The 25,241-nt window shown below is 42.2% G+C and overlaps 1 protein-coding gene across 5 annotated transcripts in view; it reads left to right on the top strand.

Moving 5' to 3' along the window:
* The window catches only part of FRMD4A (FERM domain containing 4A), a 564,004-nt gene that overhangs the window by 354,323 nt on the left and 184,440 nt on the right, over positions 1-25,241 (top strand). For all 5 annotated transcript variants that reach the window (XM_033100573.1, XM_033100571.1, XM_033100572.1 and 2 more), the window contains one exon: positions 21,865-21,930. In XM_033100573.1, coding sequence (XP_032956464.1) covers positions 21,865-21,930 — 66 coding nt within the window. The remainder of the gene's footprint in view (positions 1-21,864; positions 21,931-25,241) is intronic.

Here is a 25,241-nt window from a genome sequence, read left to right as displayed (position 1 = left end):
CCCTCCTCCCACACATACACTTTCCTTTGGCACCGAACTCTGAATTTACCCGGAGAGAAAGGAAAGGACACTGCTGTAGCTGGAATTTTTTTTTAAACATCCATTTTTATGGAAATGACAGGGGAATCTTGTTCTTGGGTGCAGGAGGGAGCAAATTCAGAGGAGGGTGCCGGGAGGGAGGCAGGCAGCTGATCGTTGGCTGCCGGGGGACTGCTAAAATGGACTGCTCTTTACATTCCAAATGGCTGCAGCAAGTTTGATGCAGAGAGAAAAGGGAGGAGGAGGAGGTGGAGAGGAGGGAACCCCTTTTAGTACATGGTCATTTAAAAATGACCCCACGCAACGCTACCGTATTGCAGGCAGCTGCCCAAACGTTCGGTACATATTGCATTAAGAAAAGATGAACCAGTCCTATACTTTGAAAGCTGTGGGGGACTGCTGGTGTGTAATCAAGAACTGGGTGCCTTTCTCACCATGCCTTCTTAGCAGAATAACTGCTCAGTAGATTCAAGCAAATTCTGCGGAATTTCCAAAGGATGTCTGTGCTAATAAATAGCTTTGGCGGTGGCTTCTTAATAGACATACTCGTTCTGAAGGATGCAGCCACGCCAGGCCCCCCGGAAGTCCAGCTCGCTGAGAAAGGCGATCCAGTGCGGTAAAAGGACTCCTTGACCCCACCGTGAATGCATGAGGCTCTCTCTCCCCTATGAATGGAACATCCCAACACAGGCTGCTGCTGCTGTTCTGGCTTCTTTCATTTTGAATCCTAGCAGCTTCTGATGGAAGGGATTCTCAGAACACCTAAGACAGGCACTTTCTAAATCTGAGCGGTTCAGAGGTGACAGACTACTCAATTTTGGAGTAGCCTTGGTTGTATTCAGACACCTGGACTGACTCACTTGCTCTGCGTTCACCTGACTTGAGTTTTGAACAGCTGCTCATCAGCCCCCATACACCTCAGCATCCGTTAAATCATGTCCTTTCCAAAAGCATGACTGTGACTTATGGGAAAGCACCAGAGAGCCAGGAGCCAACTTCTGACTTCACCCAGGGAAGTCACCGCTGACCCTGGGGAAAGTACCTCAGGAGCTGGATGCAGACATCTATTCCTTACACTTATACAACTTAGTTCTGTGTGCTCTCTTTAAAATGTGCAACAAAGTGGGGTTTGGCAGGGGCATGGAAGGACACAGTTCATTGTTTTGTTTCTTCAAATTGCTTCAAGTTCATTCATAGCCTTTGGCCCCATTGTATTGGCGTCTGACCTGGACAGGGGCAAAATAGAAGACCTTCAGATCAGCAGAACTCTGATTTTGATCCTCAAAGTGTCACTTGTCTCTTGCAATCTGGAGTGTCAGGGATGAGCCATTTCAGTTGGCTGAGGGATCCAGTCCGGCGCAAAAGAAATTTGGGTTTATTTAAGGCACAACAGGAATAAGGGTGCTGAGGCAAATAGATTAGAATCCTTTTGGTCCTGAAAAGTTAAATAGCTACAATTCATGTAATTGGAAGCAATATTTAGACATCCTTTGAAGTCAACACTATGTGTCAATGAATAGAATGTTGCTTCCGATAACTTGGAATGAAGTAATGCCTAATGTGCAAAGTTGTGTGGGTAGAAGTAATCCTTTAGAGAAAAAAATAAAAACCACTAAACTATTATTGTATTAAAGGGGAACCGTATTAGTAGGAATGAGTATCATAAAAATCTCTCCGTCCTTTGTTCTGACCAAGTATGATTTGCTGCTGCTATTGCCCTATTCTTGTTGGTGCTTATCTTGAATTAATTTCATTAATAAGACTTATTATTTATGGCATAGGGCCTCTGTGTAATTCGTAGACATTGCTGCCAAGTCCCCTGATAGCCTGGCAGGTGGCTAGTGCCATTAACATGATGTCGTTGTTAGGGAAACTGAGACCCCTCGAGGTTCAGTGAGTTGCTGATTTCATAATCCATGAGAACTGCCTCCCAGATGTGTACAGTGCTCCATTTGCTTGTAACAGCAAAGTCACAATCTGAGGTCAAAGGCAAAGTCAACTATGAGTCCTTGCTTGGGTCCTGGAACTTGGAAAAAGCTCAGTGGAATAGTGAATACACCAGAGTTGTGAAGGAAAGAGCTCTTGAGTCAACCCTGATGAGTTGATGGAAAATGTGTGGCCGGTTTGTGATGGGAAAGGCAGTGATGAGAATGGAAGTTCCGGGAAATACTGTGTTGGAGGAACCTGTCGGGCTACCTGGGTCTTTTAGTAAGTGTAGGGTGGAGTGAGACCTCCAAGGAAGATCATTACTGACTTTACTCCAAAAATATACCACTTGTGGTTACATTATTGATGCTGGTGTGTTATGTGTGTGTGTGAAATACTTATAGTTCTGTTCATGTGCCACAGACTTATCTGTTGCAAGAGTTGCATGTAGTCTGACAAACTGAATGACTGAAAAGATGATAGGGCACTTTCAAAGCTTTAGATATTTTTGCATACGTGAATACTTCGTTTTTTTTTTTTTTTTTTTTTAATACGTCGTTTTTTAAAAAGGCACGGTATAGCTTCTGGAGAATTTCCATTTAAATATGTCAAAATGAGAACTAGACATAATGACAGTTAAATAGCTAATGAAGTTATTTTAAACCGCTCTCTACACACTATCAAGAGTGTGTAAGTCTGGATTCACCGATGACGTGAATTCATAACTTAGTGTTTGGACATCACCTGATGTGTCAATAAAATTTGGGGTAGGAATGCTCAATTTAGGTGTATTCGTTGTGGAAAATTCCAGCATCTCAATCAGAAATGATTTCTGAGATCTCATAGGAGGAGAAGCCATGGGATAAAGCTCTTCCAGTGATTATTCAACCTAAATTATAAAAACGATATTCTCCTTGAGCTAAAGGAGGAGAAAAAGAGGAACTACTTGACCTGGACAGGCAGCAGCTCAGGCCCACCTGCCCTTTGACGTCCCAGGATGCTATCCGTTCACTCCCCCTTGCCCTCTCTGAGTCTTTGCTGTCCATTGCTCTCTGAAAAGAAGATATTGGATGTTTCCTAAAAGGCAGGAGTTGGAGTGAGAAAAGCAAGAGAAGGGATCACTCCGTCCTCTGTGTAGGGAACGTAGACACTTGAACTTTTCGTCCAATCAGCAAAGTCAAAGACAGAACGAATCTGGGAAAAGAGACCACTAAAAATTGAACCTGTTGGGGAAGGGTAAGATTTGAGTATTTTACCTTGTGGTATTCCTTCCAGCCAAAACCAGACTGAAGTACCTTGGTTTTCATTTCTGTGGAAACGGTCATTTCATCTCACGAGCTGGTCCAGCAGCTCCTGGAACACTGGGCTTCAGGGTCACCATTGCACACAAGGCCTGCTGGTTTCACCACTCTCTTCTGTCAGAAGTTTTCCGAATCAGCATAAATCCGGCTTATCAAAAATTCCCTCCACAGCAGTTTCCTTTCGGTTCTTTAAATCCTTCAGCTGCCACCCTTCCTCTGGGATCAGCATGTCTTTCTCTTATAAGGAATAATTTAGACACACCCTTACATGTGAGGCTGTCTGTTCCACCACTAGCAGCCTTATCCTAAAAATATCTGTCATTATGTCTTTCTCAGAAGATGATCAGAGCTGTTTTGTGAATTGTGTTCATGTTTCTTTTGGGTGCTAATGAGTATGTGTGTGTGTTCAGTTCTTAATTGATCAATGGGAATGAGGTATTTTCCCCCAAAAGAGAAATGCTTTTCTCTTTGAAGATGGAAATCGCGGCTAAGAATAAAGGCCGTGATTGTTGGAAGGAATATGAGGGTTCTGGTTCAGTTCAGTGGCCAAATTACTACCAAATAATCAAGAAGCAGTGAGCTGGGGGCCTCCGTTTGAACTGAATGAGTACCCTTTTGCAAACGTTCAAGCAGAGCCAACTCCAATTCAGACATGTAGCGTGTAGGATATAGCTGGTTAGAAAGCCAGATCTCTATCTGCGGTGGTTTCTGAGTGGGGTTTTTGCTGTTGTTGTTGTTGTTGTTTTAAAATTAGAGCTCTGGTTATTTCACGGTGCATCACAGGAAGACGCTAGTTGTCCATGGCCAAGAATATTTGTACCTGCATGCCCGCCAGCCTTCCCAAACTCTGACTACCTTCACGTGGACCTCATTGCTCCTGTCTTATTAGCAATTATTTGCCAATCCAGGGTTCCTGCATACTTTCTGTTCTTTTAGTGCTCCCCACAGGACATTGAACCCTGTGCTCATGAAGGATACCCCCGATAGATCCTATTTGAATAAGTAAAGCACTGAATGAATCTCTCATACCACATTCCAACATTGATATACTTAGGCATCTTTAGAAACTTGGAAATCCCAGTGGTCTAAAGTGTCTGACCTTTTCCTAGTCCATGCTGTGCCATGGCCCCTTTTTCACAGTTAGCAATACCTTGCCAACCTTGAGGCCAGAAGTCTTGATACTAATGCAAAATACTAAACCTTTTCACAATAATTTTCATTTCAAGTGAGCCCAGATCTATCTCTGCAACTTGAGGCTGTCACCCCACAGTTCCCTTCGGAATCAGCCTGTTGTTCTGGTGACGAGTCTTCTTTGCAAGGCTCTTGCCTCTCTTTGTCCTTACTGGATGAGGAATGCATGAAAAAAAATGGCATGTAATGGGGAATTAAATTGATAATGCATGACAGCGAATGTAAATAATAATCGGAGAGTTGCCAGGCTGTGCCATTCATAACCATAAAATGCACAGTTATGCTCTCACCACATGCGTGTGAACAAGCATTACAGATGTGATGAATCCAAACTAGGAAACCAAAGAGTGCAGAGCCACCTGGGCTGGGCGGTTCACCTACAAACTGAGCCGAGGGATGCACTGCTGCCTTACCCATTTCTCTGCACCCACTGGCTACCCCCAATAAATATTAGACATTTCTTTCTCTGTTGCTCAGAGAGAGACAGAGAGCAGAAAAAGGGGAGGGTGGTGAGGACGAGAACCAGATCGGAGCTGAACACAATGGAGGGCAGTGTTCTGCCTTCTCAATTCCCTTTTATTGGGATGGTTGAGTGTTTTGTAACAGAGTAACTACAGAGTGACCAGTAGCACAGATGTAGCCTGCAGGTCTTGGCAGGAGACCAGAGACCTCAAGTACAGCAGAGGCAAGGGCTGAAGTCACAGCAGATGTGCCGTGCAGTCTATGAATCGCGCACAGATGATTCTGGGGGTTATCAGTGAAGTCGAACATCTCAGATAGGGGGAGTCTTACGAATGAAAGGCAGATCGATAGATCATTTTTGCAAATGAGGAGATGCTTACAGATGTCCAGGGACCTCTCCAGGGTCTTGGGTGCAGTGCCAAGACGAGACAAGGCTTTCTGTGATGCAGCCTGGCATGGCGGAGAGAATGGAGCTGTGGCGTCATCGAGCCTGGGTTTGATTTCTCGCTGTGCCCCTTACTAGTTATGAGGTCTTGGGTGAACTACTGAATCTCTCTGAGCCCCAGTTTTCTGATTTAGAAGAAAGTTACATTCAGAAGGGCCGTATCTGTGAAGCACCTGACACAAAAAAATATGGGAGACTCTTTTAGAATAAGAAATTTGTCTTTGAATTCTGCCCCCCTCCATTTGACTGACTTATGCCCTGGGAGGCCAGCGTGCTACCTGGGAACACACTGGTGTGGAAGAAGCCAGTCGCCATGGAAGTGGAGGTGCCACCCAAAGAAATGGTACCTCCTCGCCTACAATACTGAAATGAACTATACAAAGGGAAAGTAGCATTGAGGGGAATGACCCTTAGCTCTTTCCAAGTTTGAAATTATAGATTTTCATTTATTGCCATTAAGTAGGAAGATTTTCAACTCCTATTCTCTTACTTATATTTCACCCAAGTAATGAGTGTAGCGAGTTAATGGCAGAAATAAGCCCAGAACCCGCGTGTACTGGATGCTTGTGGGAGGTTTTTTTCACCATCGCACCTATTATCTGACGACTCCAAAAATACTGAGAGAGTTTCCTTGTAGCCAGTTTGCCTAATACTTATCAAAAATGTATGCCCTTCGTAACCTTCTAGCTGTTAAATAAAATGAATCAGAATCATAGATGATCCGTCCTCTGGAGACAGATTAAACAGGCACACACAGGCAGCAGAATCAGAGCATTAAACAAATATAAAAACAGAGAACGTATTTATAGAACATTATGGCCACATCCAGGACAAGGGTGTATTTTAGGTGACGCTTCAGGGACAGCATATGGGCATCGTTTGCCTTGACAGGGTGGAGTGTGTCTGTCGTCCTAGGGAGAAATTATAAGCTGATATTTGTTTGTGGTTCCTTCTTTCTTTACTGTGGAAAATACGGGTTCTGTTGCCCACCACAATTTGGTCTGTCTGCCATCCTGCTCCTAAGGTTGTAACTTAGTCAATAGTGATTTCATGCTATTTAGACACAGAGGTCTTACAACTTCCAACTTGGAAAGATATCGAAGTACTTGGAGAATAAAGTCCGAAACCACAGTCTTTTGTTTCTTATATAGCTAGATTCTTCTTCTCTTCTTGCCAGTCGAGCTGATCGTACTCCTAGGGAACTGACAAAACCCAGCGGAAAAAACTCCATCAACTGTTAAGTTTTATACTGTGGCTTTTGGTTTTATATTGGACATAGAAAAACAGTCAATAGGTGAGCATGGTTGCTTGTCTGTACTTCAGAAATGTGGGATTGAAGTGCCCATGTTACCACAGTTTTCCCTGAGACTACAAGGGGAGGATGAGACCCACACACAGCGTTAGTGCCCCCATTCTCACCAGAACCCCACTGCCGGAGGTGGCCCAGCACACTGGCCTTGAAATGGTTGACTCCTTGTTTGGCGATTTATCCTTTTCCCTACATACAACTCCCCAAAGGAACCTGTCTCTCAGAGTATGCTGGGTGAGCAAATGCTCTCCGGTCTCCCTTCCTTGTTGCTAGTTCCACCCATGGTTTTTTGATTACTCCTCTTCCTCTTCCTTCTACTGCTTAAAACTCATTGTCCTATGATAAATGACTCACCACTCATCTGCCTCACTCTTCCTCTTTGCTCCGTTGCTGGTATTTGACTCTTCTGGCCTTTTACAATACATTTCTCTAATGCCTTGTTCATGTTTCCTTCCCGAATTCTTTTGGGGTGAGGTGCCCACGGCCACCATCTCAATTCAGGGACTCCTCTTTCTTTCCTGGGTTATTATAAAGTCATCACAATGTATCCCTTTACCAGCTGCCTCTCTCTCTCTCTCTCTCTCTCTCTCTCTCTCTCTCTCTCTCTCACACACACACACACACACACACACACACACACACACACGCCTTTCTCCAAGTCCTTTTCTGGACTTCAGCCTCTTGCAAATGCTCATCCTTCAGATTCAGAGGCCCCTCCTGTCCCTTCTCTGTGGGCCACCCCTGCTCACTCCTTAATTCCAGCTCCAGTATTACCTCCTCCTATTTGTCCAAATAGAGCAAGTCTCCCTGCTTTATTCTCCCAGAGCATCCTCTCCAGATGCCTGCTCCTGTTCAGTCTCGAAAATTGGAATGACCTGTATACACGTCTTCTACCCCTCATAGCTTTCTAAGGGAAGGACCATGTTTTATTTATCTCTGATCCCACAGCGTCTAACAGTATGTCTTTCATTTGGTAGGTCCTCAAAATATAAATGAGTAATTATTTCATGTATCTCTCTCTGCATATTTCTGTGTCAAAGAAGAGAATAAGGATGGTGTGTCCTAGTTATCCTGTATATGGTGGTTAGCCTTGCAAACCCCTGCTGGCAAAATGGCAGAAAGTGTCTGACTACCACAATTGATGATTGATTGATTCATTTATTCATTCATTTAGTCAGTCAGTCAGTCAACACACACTTGTTGATATGCCCCGATGTCCCAGGAATGTATCAGTGAACAAAACTGACAAAAATTCTTGCCCTCAGGGAGTTTGTATTCTAAGAGGAAGAGGCAGGCAATACACATTATAAATCAGTAAATTATATCTTGTCCTAAAAGGTGATAATTGCTATAACGAACAATAAAGCAGTGGATGAGAAGTATGGCCAAGTTGCTGCTTTACATACAGGAGTCGGACGCGACATTATGAGGAGGTGATATTTGGGCAAAGCTTTGAAGGGTGTGAAGAAGCGAGCTGTGTGTTTCTGGGGGAGAACACGCCAGGCAGAGGAAAGAGCTTGCCAAAGGCCCCGAGGCAGAAGAGGGACATGTAGGGCACAGCAAGAAGAAGAGCGTGGAAGGGCAGACGGAGTGAGGGGGGCGCAGAGGTGGGAATCCGTGGGGCCTTGAAGACTCTGCCCTGGGAAGACATGCCTGTTGGAGTGCGTGGGTGGGGGAGCACCCTGATCGCACTTGGGCTGCACAGGGATGGTTAGGGTGCCGTGTGGGGATGAGACTGCAAGGGCACAGGTGACAGCAGGGGCAGCAGTTAGGTGGCCATTGTAAGAATCCAGAAAGTGATGAAGTGATGATGACGAAAAGTGTTCAGGCTCTGGGTATTGTAAGAGAGAACCACCAAGATTTTCTGGGGGTTGATGTGGGAGGTGAAAGGAAGAGAGAAGCCCAAAGTTTGGGGATGGAAAATTGCCATTACTTGAGAGGGGAAAGCGGCGGGTAGAGGTGGTTTGGGAGAGAAGACAAGTTAGGAGTTCTGTTTGGGACGTGCAGAGTGTTAGGTGTTTAACGGCCATCCAGATGGAGATGCCCAGTGGGCAGCTTATATACAATCTCACACAAGCCTGGGAAAGGGGAAAGTCCCAACAGAGACACACAGTGGGCCTCAGCCACCTGGAGGTGACCAAGTCTCCAGGGCCCAGTCCTGAACATGACAACACCTGAGAAAAAATCATAAGCACCACACTGCAAATAAAAAGAATGTAAGATACAACAAATGAAGTAATTCCTCGAAATGTGGAAAACCCTGTTGAGATGTGTGCACAAACTGATGGCCTGTCTCTTTCTTGATATGGGAAAGCAATATCTCTAACTCGTGTTTTAAATGAATTTATTGATGTATCATTGACATACAATACACTGCACATATTTGAAGTGTACAGTTTGATAAGTTTTGACATCCGTCTACACCTGGGAAGCCATCCCCTAATCAAGAATTGTAACTCCAAACCTTCTGTCAATCACATTGACCGAGACTCTTGTGTTTAAAGCTCCAGGCTAGACACTATGAAAGATATAAAATGTAATTACCATCCCTGTCTCGCATATTTGTTCTGATTTAAACTTTTGGCTTTCCCTATGCAGTGATCTAATCACAAACTTCTTTCTAGGTCTTTTCTGAAGCATATGCTGAAAATACACTCGAGCTTGTTTACCCTTGGACACCACATGTAAACCCTTGGACCCCAGCGTTAGTGGTTCCGTCAGGAAAGAGGAAAGCTCAGGGACCCTGCTCTCTGTCAATCAGTTTGGGCACAGGCAAAAACATATCCCTGGTTCCTTCTTTCGTGGAAGCACCCCAAATTGAGTAGGCTCCATTTCACCCCTTTTCACTATGTATAGTCAACCCAGTAATTCCCTCTTCCGAAAGCTTTGGGAAATTGTTCTGTGCCCAATTAGAATTTTTGATTTGACTAACAGATACAACCTAACATCTTCATTGCTGTAGCTGCTCACTAACGACGTGCACCCTGGGTCTTCGTAGAACTCCGTTTGCAATGGCCGTTGCATTGGAAGGTACTGCATGACTTCTGGTGACAGCATTTCCACCACTGAGAATGGGGTGAAAGGAGGGGAGCCCTTCTTTTGTTTCAGAATCCTCTGTCTCCCCCTTCCCACCCTCCTCCATTTCCCTTCCTCTCCCAGCCTCATGCCCTTCCTCCCCCTCCCCACCATCTTTAAATGTTTGGGGAGACAAATGCATCAGCTCTGGAACCTTGTTCTGAGCATGGCTCTGGGACAATAACATCGCGAGTGCCAGGAATAGGTCTCCAGGAGGCGTCTGGGGTGGCTCACAGGCAGCTGGCCAGTGTCGAAGCCTCAGACAAGATGAATGGAGGGAGGGAGCTGCCAGCGCCTGTCCTGCAAGCGGGAGAAGTCCTGCCAGTGAGGCTCCAGCAGTGTCCTTCCCAGAGAACTTGGTTATGTAAAGATGCAGGCGGCCAACTGCAGCCCAGACTGACTGCTCCATATACACAGCAAAGGTAGCTGTGAAAACGTCCCTAAGGGACACATCGCAGCCTCCCAAGCTCTCCCCGCGCCTTTTATGGGGTGGGAGAGGGGCACATGCTGGAGCAGGGACCACCTGATGGAGGGACCCATATTCCTTGGGTCTGCAGTGCTGTGATGTCACTGGAAATTTGGTCTGATGTGAGCATGAGTCTCACAAGGGTCAGCTTTTAGGCTGGAGTGCTTCCCTCCAAACCTGGACGACTTGGCATCTGGGCACTGGGCCCTGGATTCAGGCATGTAGGACATGAGTGTCTGCTTCATGTCCCATGCAGGTTCTGTGAAAGCAGGTGGACTGGACGGCCATCCCACTTTCTTAGGTGGCCGTTCTCCCACTGTGCTTCAGAAGTCACCCAAGACCTAAGGATGGAATTCCAATAGCTTGCAGATGGTCTAGAATACTGTTCTCTGCACCTCCATCACCCCACATTTCCAGGGGGTAATGGAGAGCTTGATTATAGTGATACACGAAAAGGGTTGTTCACGGGAAGGAAAACCCATTCCCAAACTCCTATCTCTATGGCAGGATGCTCCAGCTCCCACCGATGGCAGGTCAATGTCAATTCTGCTCATTTGACATGCGGTCTTGTATATAACGCATGTGTTTCTGAGCCTGAGCTTGGGGGTATGTTTGTATAGAATGGGCAAATGAAAACATATCTCACTGAATGTGAATTAAGTTGCCAAGCATCTATACTTCGTAATTGCTCTTGAACTGATACATAAGGATACATGTTATTTGAATATATATTTATTAATTCATGTAAAAATATTTATAAAGTACCTGTTATGATGGTCATGCCATTCTGTTTCACTCACATATATATCATTTTAATGTCAACAAAATATTTGCAGTAAAAATGTGATAACCTATCGCTTAATAAGACCCATCGTTGTAAATAGTGTTGTCTCATGCCAGCATAAGCAAAAAAATTTTTTTTATTTTAATTTAAAACCGCAGATTGAATTAGACATTGGAGCCAAACAGGCAAATTCATGTTACCAAGAAAATGTCATGGAGATTGTTTGTTGTAAGATACATGAATTCCAAACCAGCAACAGACACGCGTAGCTATTGCACACACCATCACATTTTAAATAGAGGACATTTGATTACGCATTTATACAAAGGAAGTTGGTAGGGAAAAAGTAGGATAATGTGTTTGTGCCCACCAGTCTGTAGTGCTATTTTTTGAAAGCTTTCTGAAGCAGTAAATGGATGATGTGAATATTTGTTTCAGGAAACTACGTATAATATTGTAACAAGAAACGTCATCAGTAAATACGTGCGTTGTTAGAATGGATGCATGTTCTTGGAATTCTTGTCTATAGGTGTGCACAAATGTCCACGGCTCATACCTGAGGGTGTGTTTGTCCCATCTTCCCCCAGGGTTCAGTAATCCCTTCTGCCACAGCCCAAGCTAACGATCTTGCGGCCCCGTCCTCAACACGTGCAGTGATGATGAGGGAACCCGTTCATTCCATTTTGAACCATGTTGCTTGTTTGAAAGTTAGTTCTCACTTCTTTTGAAGTCAGATGTGTCTTCTGGAACTGACTCCGTTTCTGCCCCTCGGTGTGATGTTTTCCCTCCTTCTTGTTACATTATCAATTGCATCATCAAATTAGCAAGGCCCCACCCACAGGCATGCCCGGGACAGTCCAGTTTATACCTGTCCTGTGCATTCTTCGTGGAATCAATGAGAGCTCCCTTTTCACACACAAAAGTCTTTTGGCAGGGCCAGTAGATGACAGGGTCATCCTACCACGAGAGCCTCTGCTACTTATGCATCAGTCCTGAGAAGACATGGCTTCCATCTCTTTACCCAGTCTGATTACGCCTCTTTGGCACTGCTCCAGCTTTTTTAAATGTTCATGTCCTACATAAAATACGGTGTCCAGATTTGAAACACAGATTTCCAGAAATGGTTTAGCCACAGAAGAGTGTCGGTGGCCTCTTAAACCCATTATTCAGGATGCTATGTTTCTAGCCTGTGAACTGAAAATAGGATACAAAACTACACACAATATGATCCCAATTTAAAAATTTTGAAGGTACCATCTAAACCTGTTTGTGTCAACTGTAAATTTGATCAGCACACTTTCTGTGTCTGGTTACAAATTGTTGGTGGGGTCATACAGATGCTGAGAAAGTATGTTTTAGTATCTCTTTAGTTTTCCGACTGCTTATATATAGCTCCTTAGGCACTGAGCCCTCTTTCCAGACTCCCCTTATTTCTGCATCAGTTAGGATTAAATTCGTTTGAGAACAGTGTTCAGTGACTACTTATGTACTATTTCATCAGTGATTTAGCCATCCTCAGCTCATTGGCTATATGGTTGCCCCTCCTTCTTGTTACCGTAAATAGGGCTCTCTCTTCCAGCTGTATTTCTCACTACTCCTCACCCACCCACCACTCTGTGCTCCAGCTGTACCACATGGCTCTTGTTTCCAGAACATTCCATGTTCTCTCCCATGCCAGGCCTTCTTACATCAGGTGGCCTCTGCCAGACGTTCTGTTCTGCAGATACCACTCCCTCACCTAAGTATGGACCAATCCCCCACGTGTGGGTTAGGATCTCCCCACTCCCTGCTGCCCAATAGTGTCTTGTCCCGTGGATTACACTACTCACCTGTTAATTTGGGGAATTCCTTTACTGGACATGGAATCTCCTTAGGTATGGGAACAAAATCCATATCCATCCTTCTATGTCTAATAAAATCCCTGGAACATAATAAATGTACAATTAACACTTGTTGAATGAACACACACTGTAGTGGTCATTATTACATATAATCCTGTACCCCATTTCTCTTATTTCATTAAAATAGATTACTAGATTACTGTCTAGATTACTAGAGAAATATAGATAGCTCTCTTTTCTAGAAGAGAAACTACTAAGTCAAGTGATAGGAACTTTTCAGCCATTTGCATTTTAGTTTTGTTTATTTCCTGTAGGGCATTAGCGGGCTTCTAATTAATTTGTAATTATCTACTAATTAAATAACTTTACCTTTAACACATTAACCCATCCTTATAGTTATTGTCCTCCCCTCAAATTTGGATTTGTTTTTTCTTTTTGCTTCCAGTGCTTTGTGGAGTATAATTACTTGATTTAAAAAATTATTTTTAATGTAGTGAGATCTTTACATTTTTTTCCCTTTTGGTTCATCCCTTGCTTTTATGCTTAGAAAGACCTAATAAATTATTGCCTATCTAATTTTACTGTGTTTCCCCGAAAATGAGACCTAACTGGACAATCAGCTCTAGTGAGTCTTTTGGAGCAACAATTAATATAATACCTGGTCTTATTTTACTATAATATAAGACCCGGGTATAATATAATATAATAATAATATAATATAATATAATATAATATAATATAATATAATATAATATAATATAATATAATATAATATAATATAATATAAAATACCGGCCTTACATTAGTTTTTGCTCCAAAGGATGCATTAGAGCTGATTGTCCGGCTAGGTCTCATTTTCGGGGAAACACGGTAATATTTAACTTCATGAAACACCTGGAATTTATTTCGGGGAAAGCGGTACAGTTGGTGTATATTTTTTTAGTAGTTAGTCCTGCCATTTGCCTTCTTGGTGGAGAAGATTAAAACAAAACAGGAACTGAGTACTTCAGCGGCTCATCTTTTAACAAAAATCCCTTGGCACCAAACAATGAAAACATTCCTTTCCTCGATCTTCCTATGTTCTTGCTTTGAACACATCTTTCATTGTCCTTGACTTTCCTTGTTTTAAACCTCAGCTTCTGTTCTCCACTTCTGTCCTTATCAGTTTATGACACATCCTCATCTATGTACATAGTACGTATCATGTACTGTGCCCTTAACACATTGTATATGCTATACTGAAATCTGGTCTCCTTTGGCATCTCCATGCACATACTTTGTGTTCTTTGGGCGTCTCAGTCTTCACTTTCCCATTGAATTTAGTTTTACTATGTTATCAAATTTTTACTTTTAAAGTCTCCATGTCATGCAAAGGCTATTGTTTTAGATCCATAGTCAACCTTATCCTTTTTTTAAAAAAAAAAAAAAGTATATGATGACCCGAGCACATCAGCTATTTTATTTGTGCCTCCTAATACCTGTCCCTGTGGACAATTTTATTGGCTGCCTGTTTTCCTTGAATTTCACCTGAAATTTCACCAGAATTTCACCTGAAATTCCTTGAATTTCATCAAGTCTCCTTTTCTACTATAAAAATTCCGAGTACTGTCATCAAAACCAAAAAAAGTTTAGATACTTGCCTTTTCTTTGGAAAAAGCATCTTCATTCCACCCAAAACACTCTGTCACTAAGATACGGAAGCCAAAACTCCGTGTTTGGACAGAGACCAGGTGTTTTCGCTCACCTTTCCTCACTTTAAGAAGTGTGGGATGTCAGATGAGTACAGAGGTCCTTGCTGCTTCTTTGCATGTTTTGTTTCTTCAGGGTTCATACCTCACCCAGCTCCCTTTAAAGGACGTGTGCATGAACACTTGTGCCGTGAATAGTGTGTGTGTAAGAAAAATACCCTGAGCCTGCTGAGGGAAGAAGGTGAGGCCTCTGTGCTAGCAAGAGACCTGCGTCTCCCGTTTGTGGTGCACACAGTGGTCTGGCAGTTGTTGTTTCCACTCAGCATTGTCCCACGGGGCTCACACTGATGTTCCCAAACCTCCATTCGTAGGCCGGCTCAGGACGCCTCCTGTCAGCTCTCTGTGGATGACTGCCCGCTAATCCAGGATGACTCCAGGAGCCACTGCTGCCAAGGAGAAGGACGGGGCCTCCAGGCACCCTCTCCAGACATGACCAGGGCCCCCGGGGAGCCTGCTCTGTGAAGGCCTGGTTCATGGGCAGCACACGGATGCGTATTTTTATACAAATTTTAACTTGCCTGAAGCCCTTTCTACCTGTACATTTGCTGTGGGGTTGAGTTTCTTGAAGCCACTGTGAACGTGGCGCGTTCATTCATCTGCTGGATGTGATCGTCTCTAGATTATTGAGGATTTATGATCTTGCAACATTTTGGTACCTAGATAGGTCGTGGGACCTTCATATAGAGGAGGAGGAAACTGAAGTAGAGAGAGGGGTGTGTAGTGAGGAGGTGACCCCCACATTGAGTCACACTTAGAAGTTGTAGTCACGACTCTGGAATTTCCTTCTGAGCCATAAAATGGCCTGGGTCGAGGGGCAGACGGTGAGGTGCTGCAGTCATACATCCGGGCCTCCCAACGTTTTGTGCCTTAGGAAACCATGTGTAGGGAGGGCGTGCTGAAAGACTGAAGTCTCTGTGTTTGGGCCTCGGCTAGGATGCTTTTGAAACCTGAATTTTCTATTTGATGGTAAATCAAATCGGCTGTTTGGGGGAGCCTGGATAATTTTCCTAAGTAAAGCATGTTTGGAAATGTTAATTCTTCCTTTTATACAATTCTCGTGAGCCTTTAATATTTCTTCTTGTCTCCTAAAGGTATTGTCTCTAAATGAATATGCATCACAACTTGGTAACTTACTGCGCACAGGGACGTGAATAAGTAGGCACGCGGTAACCAGGTTAACACGTTTTGGCAGGCCTGTGAACACGGAGCAGCTCCCCTCCCCATGCACACCCCCTCCCTCACCCCACCTGCAGTGTCTCAGTGATAACAGTTTCAGTATGAATTAGTGTCAGGCGTATAATGGTGACATGTGTTAATTGAATATTTTTTAGTTTTTATTGTTAAAAACGATGTGTTTCTTTTTTTCTAAGTTCAGGATCTGTTACCCTATAGTCATTCGCACAATTGCATTAGATTTCTATGAAAATGTTATCAACAGTGGAACTAGGGTTATTTCTTCAGAGCACTTTCTCTACATGTATATACCGTAGTATATAAATTGTTTGGCAAGGGGTAAGAAAAAGGGAAGAGAGGACATCCAAGAAGTGTGTGTGTGTGTGTGTGTGTGTGTGTGTAGAGAGAGAGAACACGTATAGAGATAAGGGTGATAATGTACAATGGAATATTACTCAACTGTAAGAAAAGATGAAATACTGCCATTTGTTACAACATGAATGGATCTTGTGATTATCATGCTAAGTGAAATAAGTCAGACCGAAAAAGTCGAGAACCATATGATTTCACTCATATATGGGATATAAAACTGAAAGCAACAAGTGAACAAGACAAACAAAAACTCATAGACACAGACAATAGTTTAGTGGTTACCAGAGGGTAAGGGGGGAGGGCAGATGGTAGATGAGGGTAAAGGGGGTCAAATATATGGTGACGGAAGGAGAACTGATTCTGGGTGGTGAGCATACAATGCAATATATAGATGATGTATTATAGAATTGTACATTCGAAACCTATATAATTTTACTAACCAATGTCACCCCCATAAATTTAATAAAAAGATAAAGAGTAAGAAAATAAAAAAGAAACATATTATCATGGGTATTACTTAGTTTTGAGTTTAAGAGAAAATAATTAAGCGTATTTTCACAGACCGAGCTCTATCTATACCCTGTACCTTTCCATGTAAAGCACCCTGAAACCACTGCTTGGGGTTGTCATTGCTAGTAAGTTACTTTTTCAGTAAATCCCTCAGAAGGGGGACTCCCCTGTCACAGTTGCACAGTAGCGCCTTCCACCATCAGGAATAAATCAGGCTTTTGTAGACGGATGCCCTCGAACACAGATATTTATAAATCCCCCCTCTGAGATTCTGTGTTCCCTGAACCACTTCTGTTCACAATTGGCTTCCTATTAATTCCACCTGCAGGGAGAGAATGTGTCAGACTTTAAATCTTCCGATTTCTGACCTATGTGACAGTTGTAATTCTCATCTGTAAATTAATTAATTTGATTTGATATGTTAAAAACATGGGCCATCTAAAACAAATTTGCTGAGAAAGAAGCTCCTCAGGCTACATTTCCTATGGCTGACCTCAAACACTGTCATTCGTTTTTCTAGATAGTTTTTTTCTTACAGTTTTTAACTGAAAAACAAAAACAAACAAAAACATGTTAAGTAATATTTGGGGGGGAGGGGAACCACCCAGAAGTTTACTACCCTAGCACATCAACTGTTTTATTTGTGCCTCCTAATGCCTGTCCATATGCACAATTTTATTGGCTGTCTATGCATATCATTTCGTATTCTGCTCTGCTCACTTAAGCTAGTAGCATAAATGCATTTCCATGTTTCTGCATGGTTTTCATGATTCAATGTGTTTCTTCACAGCAAAGTTGGATAAATGGGTTGACATCTCACTTTCAAAATAACACTTTTTGATACGTTCTATAGACTCATAGCACCCTTGGCAGACCTCTGTTTGGTGTAGATTTGTATTGTAATGAGACGATTTATGGCTAGAGTGGTAGCCAGCTATGTAGCTGAATTCTACGAGAAGCCTTGTTCTCCAAAAGGATTTCCTTTGAGGGTGATGCCAGCTCTCCAATTGTGCCTGAGAAGCTGAAAAGGAAAACAAGGAAAGCCGTATTAATTTACAATTGTTAGTATTCCAAAGGAAATTTCAATATGCCTGGCAAGCCAGACAAAGCTACAGATGTCCACTCTTTTTCCGTCTACACCCAGAATGGTAAACCTTTGTGAACTTGATAACAGGATACTCCCATCTTACTTCAGTGCAGAACAAGTGGGTCCCCCTTTTGAGGAGAAACCACACACTGCTGTCCATAGAACGTTGTCCTTTGAAACACATGATGATTCAAAGTTGAGTTTCTGTTTAGACTCATGTTTCTGGGCTGACTTTTTTTCAGGAACATACTGCCAAAAAGGGAGGCAGCTTGTAAGTTCCCTATTAAAATAGGGAACGTGCTTATAAATTCCCCAGGACTTAGCTATGGGGCTTTATTAAAGAGAAGAATGAACTTGGAAGACCTTGGGTAGATTTTAACATCTCCATGCATGTTAATTCCTTCAAGTGCTGAGCAGATAAGGTGAGATTAATGTGACGAGAATTTTATATTCCAGATGAAAATGAGAACCTCAGGGTAAACTCTTAGACGTGGGTATGAACTCAGTGTCACGTCACACTTGGCATGCTTTGAAATATTTTGAGAAAATGATATACTACCTTGTATTACTGTGATTAAAACTTTATTTGATACAGTAATGTCTTTCAGACACCAATTTTTCTGTTTTTATAAAATTTATTAGAATGGGAATAAGAAATTCAAGAATGTGTTTATATCCCTAACCTTTCACACTACAGTGAAGCTCAAAACTTGCTGTTTTAAAGATGCAAAGGACAAGCGCATTTCTTTCAGAAAATTCTCCCCTGGCCCCACCCTTCAGAGAATTTTCTCAAACTTGTGAAAAATGTTTTTAAAGTAATTTCAAAGTGCTACGTCGGTTGCTTATAGCAGTTTCCTTCCTAGAACTTCCACTCTTACTGACTTTAGGTTCTTTCTAAAAAGAACCGAATTGCTGAATATCTAAAATTTTATTCCAAGTACCTATGCCATTGCTGTCAACTGATGAAAGAATTGTTTTTACATTTTGGTCTGGTAGCACGTATTTTAGTCTAATTTAAAATTGTAGCAGCTTTTATTGAACTTAGATAGGAGCATGACTGAAATGAAGATGGTGGATGTTTTTTTTCTAGCAAACATTCATTGGCTTTATACATTTTTTTTCTTTCTTTTTTTCTTCAAATATAATTGCCTTATATATTAATGTTTGGTGTACAACATAATGATTGGATATTTGTCTATATTGTGAAGTGATCACCACAATAAGTAGTTAACATCCATCACCACACGTATTTAGAAATTTTTTTCTCTTGTGATGAGAACTTTTAAGATCTACTCTCTTAGCAACTTTCAAATATACGACACAGTATTATTAACTATCGTCACCATGCTGCACATGACATCCCCAGGACTTATTTGTTTTATAACTGGAAGTTTATACCTTTTGACCACCTTTACCCATTTCCCCTGCCCTGTCCACCGCCACTTCTGGCAACCACCAATCTGTTCTCTGTATCTGAGTTCTTTTTTTGTTTTAGATTCCACATATGAGTGAGATCATATAGTACATGTCTTTCTCAGTCTGACTCATTTCACTTAGCATAATGTCCTCAAGATCCCTCCATGTTGTTGCAAATGGCAAGATTTCATTCTTTTCCATGGCTCAGTAATAGTCCATAATATATATGTACCACATCTTCTTTATCCATTCATCCATCAATGGGCACTTAGGTTGCTTCCATGTCTTGGCCAGTGTAGATAATGCTGCAGTGAACATAGATGGGTTCATAGATCTTTTTGAATTAGTATTTTCATCTTCTTTGGTTAAATACCCAGAAGTGGAATTGCTGAGTCATAAGGTAGTTCTATTTTTAATTTTTTGAGGAACCTCCATACTGCTTTCCACAGTGGCTGCGCCAATTTACATTCCCACCAACAGTGACCAAGGGTTTCATTTTCTTCATATCCTGGTCAACACTTGTTATTTCTCATATTTTTCATAATAGTCACTTAACATGTATGAGGTAGCATCTCATTGTGGTTTTGATTTGCATTTCCCTGATGATGACTAGTGATGTTGAGCATCTTTTCACATACCTGTTGGCCATCTGCATGTCCTCTTTGGCAAAATACCTATTCAGATCCTCAGCCTATTGTTTTATTGGATTGTTTGGGTTGTTTTTTTCTTTCATGCTGTCGAGTTGTATGAGTTCTTTGAATATTTTGGATATTGATCCCTTGTCAGATACATGATTTGCAAATATTTTCTCCCATCTGGTAGGTTGCCTTTTCGTTTTGTTGATGGTTTCCTTTGCTCTGCAGAAGCTTTTTAGTTTGATGTAATCCCGCTTTTTGTTGAAGCTGATGAATTTTTTAATTAAGTCCGTTGGCTCAGATGCCTATTGTGTACAAGGTTGATGGATTCTAATGGAGTTTGAGGTCATTTTCGTGCTAAGACAATTAACACCAGAAGTTAAGAGTTCAGAGAGTGAAAAAAGACTTTGCGTAGGCCCATCTCATGTCCATAACTGCCTGCTTTTGCTGATTTGTGCAAAATGGAAATCCTTTGCACTGAAGTTTTCCCACAATTTTAACTCTATTTCAACTTCTGTTAGAGTATTTATGAGTATGTAAAACTTTCCTTGATGACTTTTTTGAGAGCTGGGTACTGCTGAGTCATTATTATAACTCCAGTTCAAGACACTGTTTAGCCCCATCCTACTAGGACATGCTGCTTTTTGGTTCAGAACCCATAATTAGGGAAATCTGACTTTTGAAGGTTGATGGGTTGGCTTCTTTAGAGGAAGGACTCAGAGGATTTTCTCATGGGAGCACATGACAGCTTTAGATGTATTGGTAGTTGGAGAATAAGCCCTGTTGAACAAGAAGAGGCTATCTTTCCATGTTTCCTGGAGAAAGGGCTCATGAGAAGGGACCCTGATGGCCATGCAACGAGGCGAGGCCAGGATTTGCTCCTTCCTTTGGATCTGCATCCTTCTGGAAAGTGCATCCTTCCTCTGGATCCACATGAAGTGGCTGGTAGCTGGGGAAAAAGAGAAGCTGGCTTCAGTGAGGGCTACAGAGTCATCTAAACATACGAAGGCTGGAAGGAACCTTATGGATCTTCTAGTCCAAACAGTGGGTAGGACGCAGTTCATACTAGGTGTTACATTTTCAGGAATTTTGCATGCCAGGTGTAAGACATAGCCATTATTAAAATTTAATTATGTAAACAGAGTTTTATTAAAAACAAAGGTAATACATACTCAAAATCCATCACTTTCTAATTATTTTACTGTACTTGTCTATCATCTACACTCTTCAAGTTATTTATGTCTGTTGTATCTGTTGGAAATACTCAGTGTGGACGTGACCATAGCTTGAAATCAGACTATTTCAAGATATTTGGGGTACAGCAAGACAATTTTGGTGAGAGTGGTGGCCAGCTGCCATCTGTGAAAAGCCTTGTTCTTCAGAGGATTTTCTTTGAGGGTGAAGCCAGGGCTTCAGAAAATGCTACAGGTTAAGAGATTTTTTTTTTTTTTGGGTCCAGAAATTCATTTATTGAATAGTCACCAGCAGCCACTGGGCCAAGCCCACTCATTTTTGTGTGTGTGAAACAGGGTCAGGGAGATGAGCAGAAGCTTGTCCAAAGTACTGATCATAAACGAGGAGACAGGAGAATTAAAACAAAAGTCAAATGCACTTGCCAGAGGAGTGGTTAGTCAGCTGCTCCCTGGTGATCAGTACATGAGACAAGTCCAGAGGTAGCAGAGACAATATACTGAACTCCGTCGCTCAGGCATGGTGATAAAATTATTGAATGGAAGAGTGACTCAATAGTGAATAACACTTACCACCCCCCGATACTATGTTATGTATTTGCTAATTTATTTTTCATCTCCCCCAGAAGAATGTAAGCTCCATGCGGGCAGGGACATTGTCTTGTGTGCTGCTCTACGCTCAGCTCCCAGAATAGTGCCTGGCACATAGGAGGTGCTCGATGAATATTTTTGAATGAATGAACCAATCCTGCCGCTTCTTGGCATTGTATAACACCAACTCCTTGAGGAAATTTTGCCCAGAGGAATGTGCTGGTAGAGTCCAGTTTGGGGGACCCTCTAACCATCTGTCAGGCTGCTCGACTCTCAGTGACCATCATTTCTCTTTCTTCTCAGATGACGGAGGGCCGTCGATGTCAAGTACATCTTCTTGATGACAGGAAGCTGGAACTCCTAGTACAGGTAAGTGGCTTTTGGCCAACTTTTTAAGTTTATTCTGAAACCATTGTGGTCTAGACTTTGATTCAGCTGAGGGGTGGGGGAGGATATTTATGTTTTTAAATCTGTCTGTGAAAATCTATAAGAGGAGGAGTAGGACACACCCTGATATTTTTGTGTGTGTGATTACTATTTTTGTTCATTCTGTTTCTTTGTACACCACGCCTTAGGCAGTCAAGGCCAGATGTACGTCTAACCTATTGTTGCAAATCTCTAGAAAAGGAAATTCCACAACTGCCATTAGCTATTCTTTCTGCGGGGAAGAAGTTAATTATAATATAACCTAAATAACTCTTGCTGCAACTAAAACTGATTGAGTCGTCTAGAAAACAGTTCATTATTTTCAAGTTAAGCTTTCAGAGATGTGACGGAAGAGACGCGATCTCTTGGCTCTGTCTCCATTCTAAGAGCTGAGTGACTTCCTTACCCCATCCCAGGGGGCAACGTTGCTGTCTCTGTGGAACATCTGGAGAAACTGACACAGGAAATCAATCAATTTATCCTCAAACTAAGAACACATTAGTGTCAGAGAAGTTGGAGAACGAATTAGAATCATAGTCCCTGGGCTTGTTTAGCGTACTCTTGAAAACACCATTGTTTTACCCAGGGCCCTAAAGAATGCTGGCGTTTCCAAACATGATTTAAAGAACTTAATTCCAAATCTGTTGTTCGATTCTTACTTTTATAACTGTATTTCCTTGATCTTCTCAAATGTCAATCAGATTCCTAGGGCAGTGCTCATCCGTCACATTTTGCCATGACGAAGCTACAGTTTATCAGTAGGTTGAAATGACGCCAAGACGCTCAATTCACTGGGGGGGAACAATACTGCTTAGTGGGGAATCACATATAAATACTCTGATCTTGTGTTTCCGTGTACATGCTGCTTGGATTTCAAAATGTTCCAATTCCTAACTTAAAGAGTTAATACTTTTAATAGGATTTAAATTATAAAGGCATTATACATGCAACGTAGGAAACAGAGGAAGTAGGGAATATCACAGCACACTAATTCAACTACTTTGCCAAATACTATTCTCATTTTAGCAAATCTCTTTCCAGTAGTCTTCATATTTGTATTTCTTACATGGTTGTAATCATAATGAATGTATAACTCTATTATTTTAGTTTTCCACCTAATAGTGTCTTTTACTAGCCTTTTCCATGTTATTATAAATTGTCATTTCTGTTAATGGCTGCATAAATCCCAGAAATGGATATACCATTATTATCTAATCATTCACCCGTTGGTTTACATTTAAGGGTTTGGGTTTTTGTTGTTTTTTTTCTTTTTATAATTTTTCCACTATGACAAGGAAATACTGGGATTAATTTATCCATGTGTGTAGAGTTCTTCCACATTTTGGATTATGTCCTTATTTGGAGTCTTATGAAGAGCCAAGCTTGTGGCGTGGATCTGGGCTGTGAAGGAGTAGAGGGGAACTGGGGTGAGTGTGATCTCTTCACTTAGCAGGATCAGGAGCTTTAACAAAGCATTTGGAACTTTAAGTCGTTAAGAATCAGTGTGAGTTCGCAGGTGAATGGTCTGTTGTGTCTTAGATGCTTTTTTTTAATATCAAGGCTTGGAGGCTTAAAACGCAGCTGCCCTCTGAAACAGGAAATGAGACCTCAAGTGACAGTGAAGTTAATGTCTCTTGGCCAGCCCGCCCTGGGAAAGTATGAATGGAGGCATCCTAAAAGGACTTAGTCACAGAAAAGATATTTAATTACTGATGTGCAGTCATCTCAGCCCTTCACCATCAAGAAAATGTTGAATTAGGCCAAACAAGAGGCATTCGTGTTCTTTCCATCCCTTTTTAGAACAGGCTTCGCATTTTATTTCCTCTTCCTAGAACACTCTCTTTCCCAACCCCCATGCCTGTACCTGTCTGGTTTCTGTTAAGTCTTCCGCTGACAGCTTAGAAGATGCTTCCCCCTCACCCCATACCAAGGCTTTTCCTGGCCTTAACCTCTGCCTCTCCCAAGTCTGGGTTTTAACTGCCCTCCCCTCCGCCAACGGTTTCCCTCTTACAGCTCTGTCACAATTCATTGTCACACACACTGTCATTGCCTATTTACATGTTGCATTTCCTAGAACCTGCAACAAATTAAGGGCTGGGTCTGTGTCTTGATCACTGTATCCCCTGGACCCAGCCCAATGCCTGGCACAGATGTTACTAAATAAATCTTTGTTGAGTAAGAATGGGTGACTCCTAAGGTGCCGTGTTACTACTTTCCCAAACGACTTCTTGCTACAGAATGATTCCTTACTAGGGGATTTAGTTTAACACACACACACACACACACACACACAAAGAATAATAAAAAAAAAGAATAAAAAAGAAAGATAAAGAAGGAACGATTCTGAACTCCCTTCTACATTGTTGCAGAGAGGGCTTCAGAAAAACTTGGAGAAATAAGGTTAAAACTGTTAGACAAAAACCCACATACATATATGACTTTTCTTTCTCCTCCACAAAGTTTTATTGTCCAAGATTATGTTCTTTTGACAGAATCCTTTGTAAAGGGAGTCCCTATTCTCCAGCTCAATCTGGACCCATCTTTAGGTTTTCAATAGCGTAAAACATTTTGACTTCATACCCTTCTCGTAGATATTTTAAGTTCACAAAGTGATAGGGTTTGTTGTTGCTGAAGGTTTTGTTGTTGTTGGGGTGGTGGTGGAAGTGGGGGGTGTTGAGAACGATTTCAGAATGTTTGTAACAAGCCTTGGACTCAGCAATGCCCTTTACAATCTTTTGATCTGGAGTCGAGGAGATGGGAGGTCCGGATGCTTCCACGTTTACCTGACAAGGTTTATAAGATGGAGGAAAAGTTTATCTACCGTGGAGAAGCACTAGGGTTTAGACAAGGGTGATTGCCTGACACATTCGTGAGTAGCTGCAGAGTTCAGAGGTCTAGTTTTTCAGCCATTAACTGTGGAGGTAAGAGACACCTCAAAGGTTATACCTCACAAGTGTTAGAGACCGAGCTGACAGAATCAACAACTAACAATTGCTTCCTACAGGAGGATGCTGGTAACCAGTCAGCCACAGAGATGATTTTCTGTGGTGTGGTAGACCTGACCACAGCCACGGTAGCATTTCCCATCTCTGGGTTACAGAGCAAAATGGCCACAATCCCAACATTTAATGCTTTTTCTAACGCCCTTTGAGATTACCAAGTGGGATCTGTGATTCCAAATCCCTGATTGCCCCGAGTAAATCCTGCATTACCTATGGGGGATGGGCAGAGGTCAAGAGTGCACATAGTAGGAT

This window comes from Rhinolophus ferrumequinum (genome assembly GCF_004115265.2).
Source record: "Rhinolophus ferrumequinum isolate MPI-CBG mRhiFer1 chromosome 5 unlocalized genomic scaffold, mRhiFer1_v1.p scaffold_110_arrow_ctg1, whole genome shotgun sequence".
NCBI lineage: Eukaryota > Metazoa > Chordata > Mammalia > Chiroptera > Rhinolophidae > Rhinolophus > Rhinolophus ferrumequinum.
The sequence above is the reverse complement of the archived record's forward strand: the minus strand, read 5'-3'. Positions and strand labels throughout refer to the sequence as shown.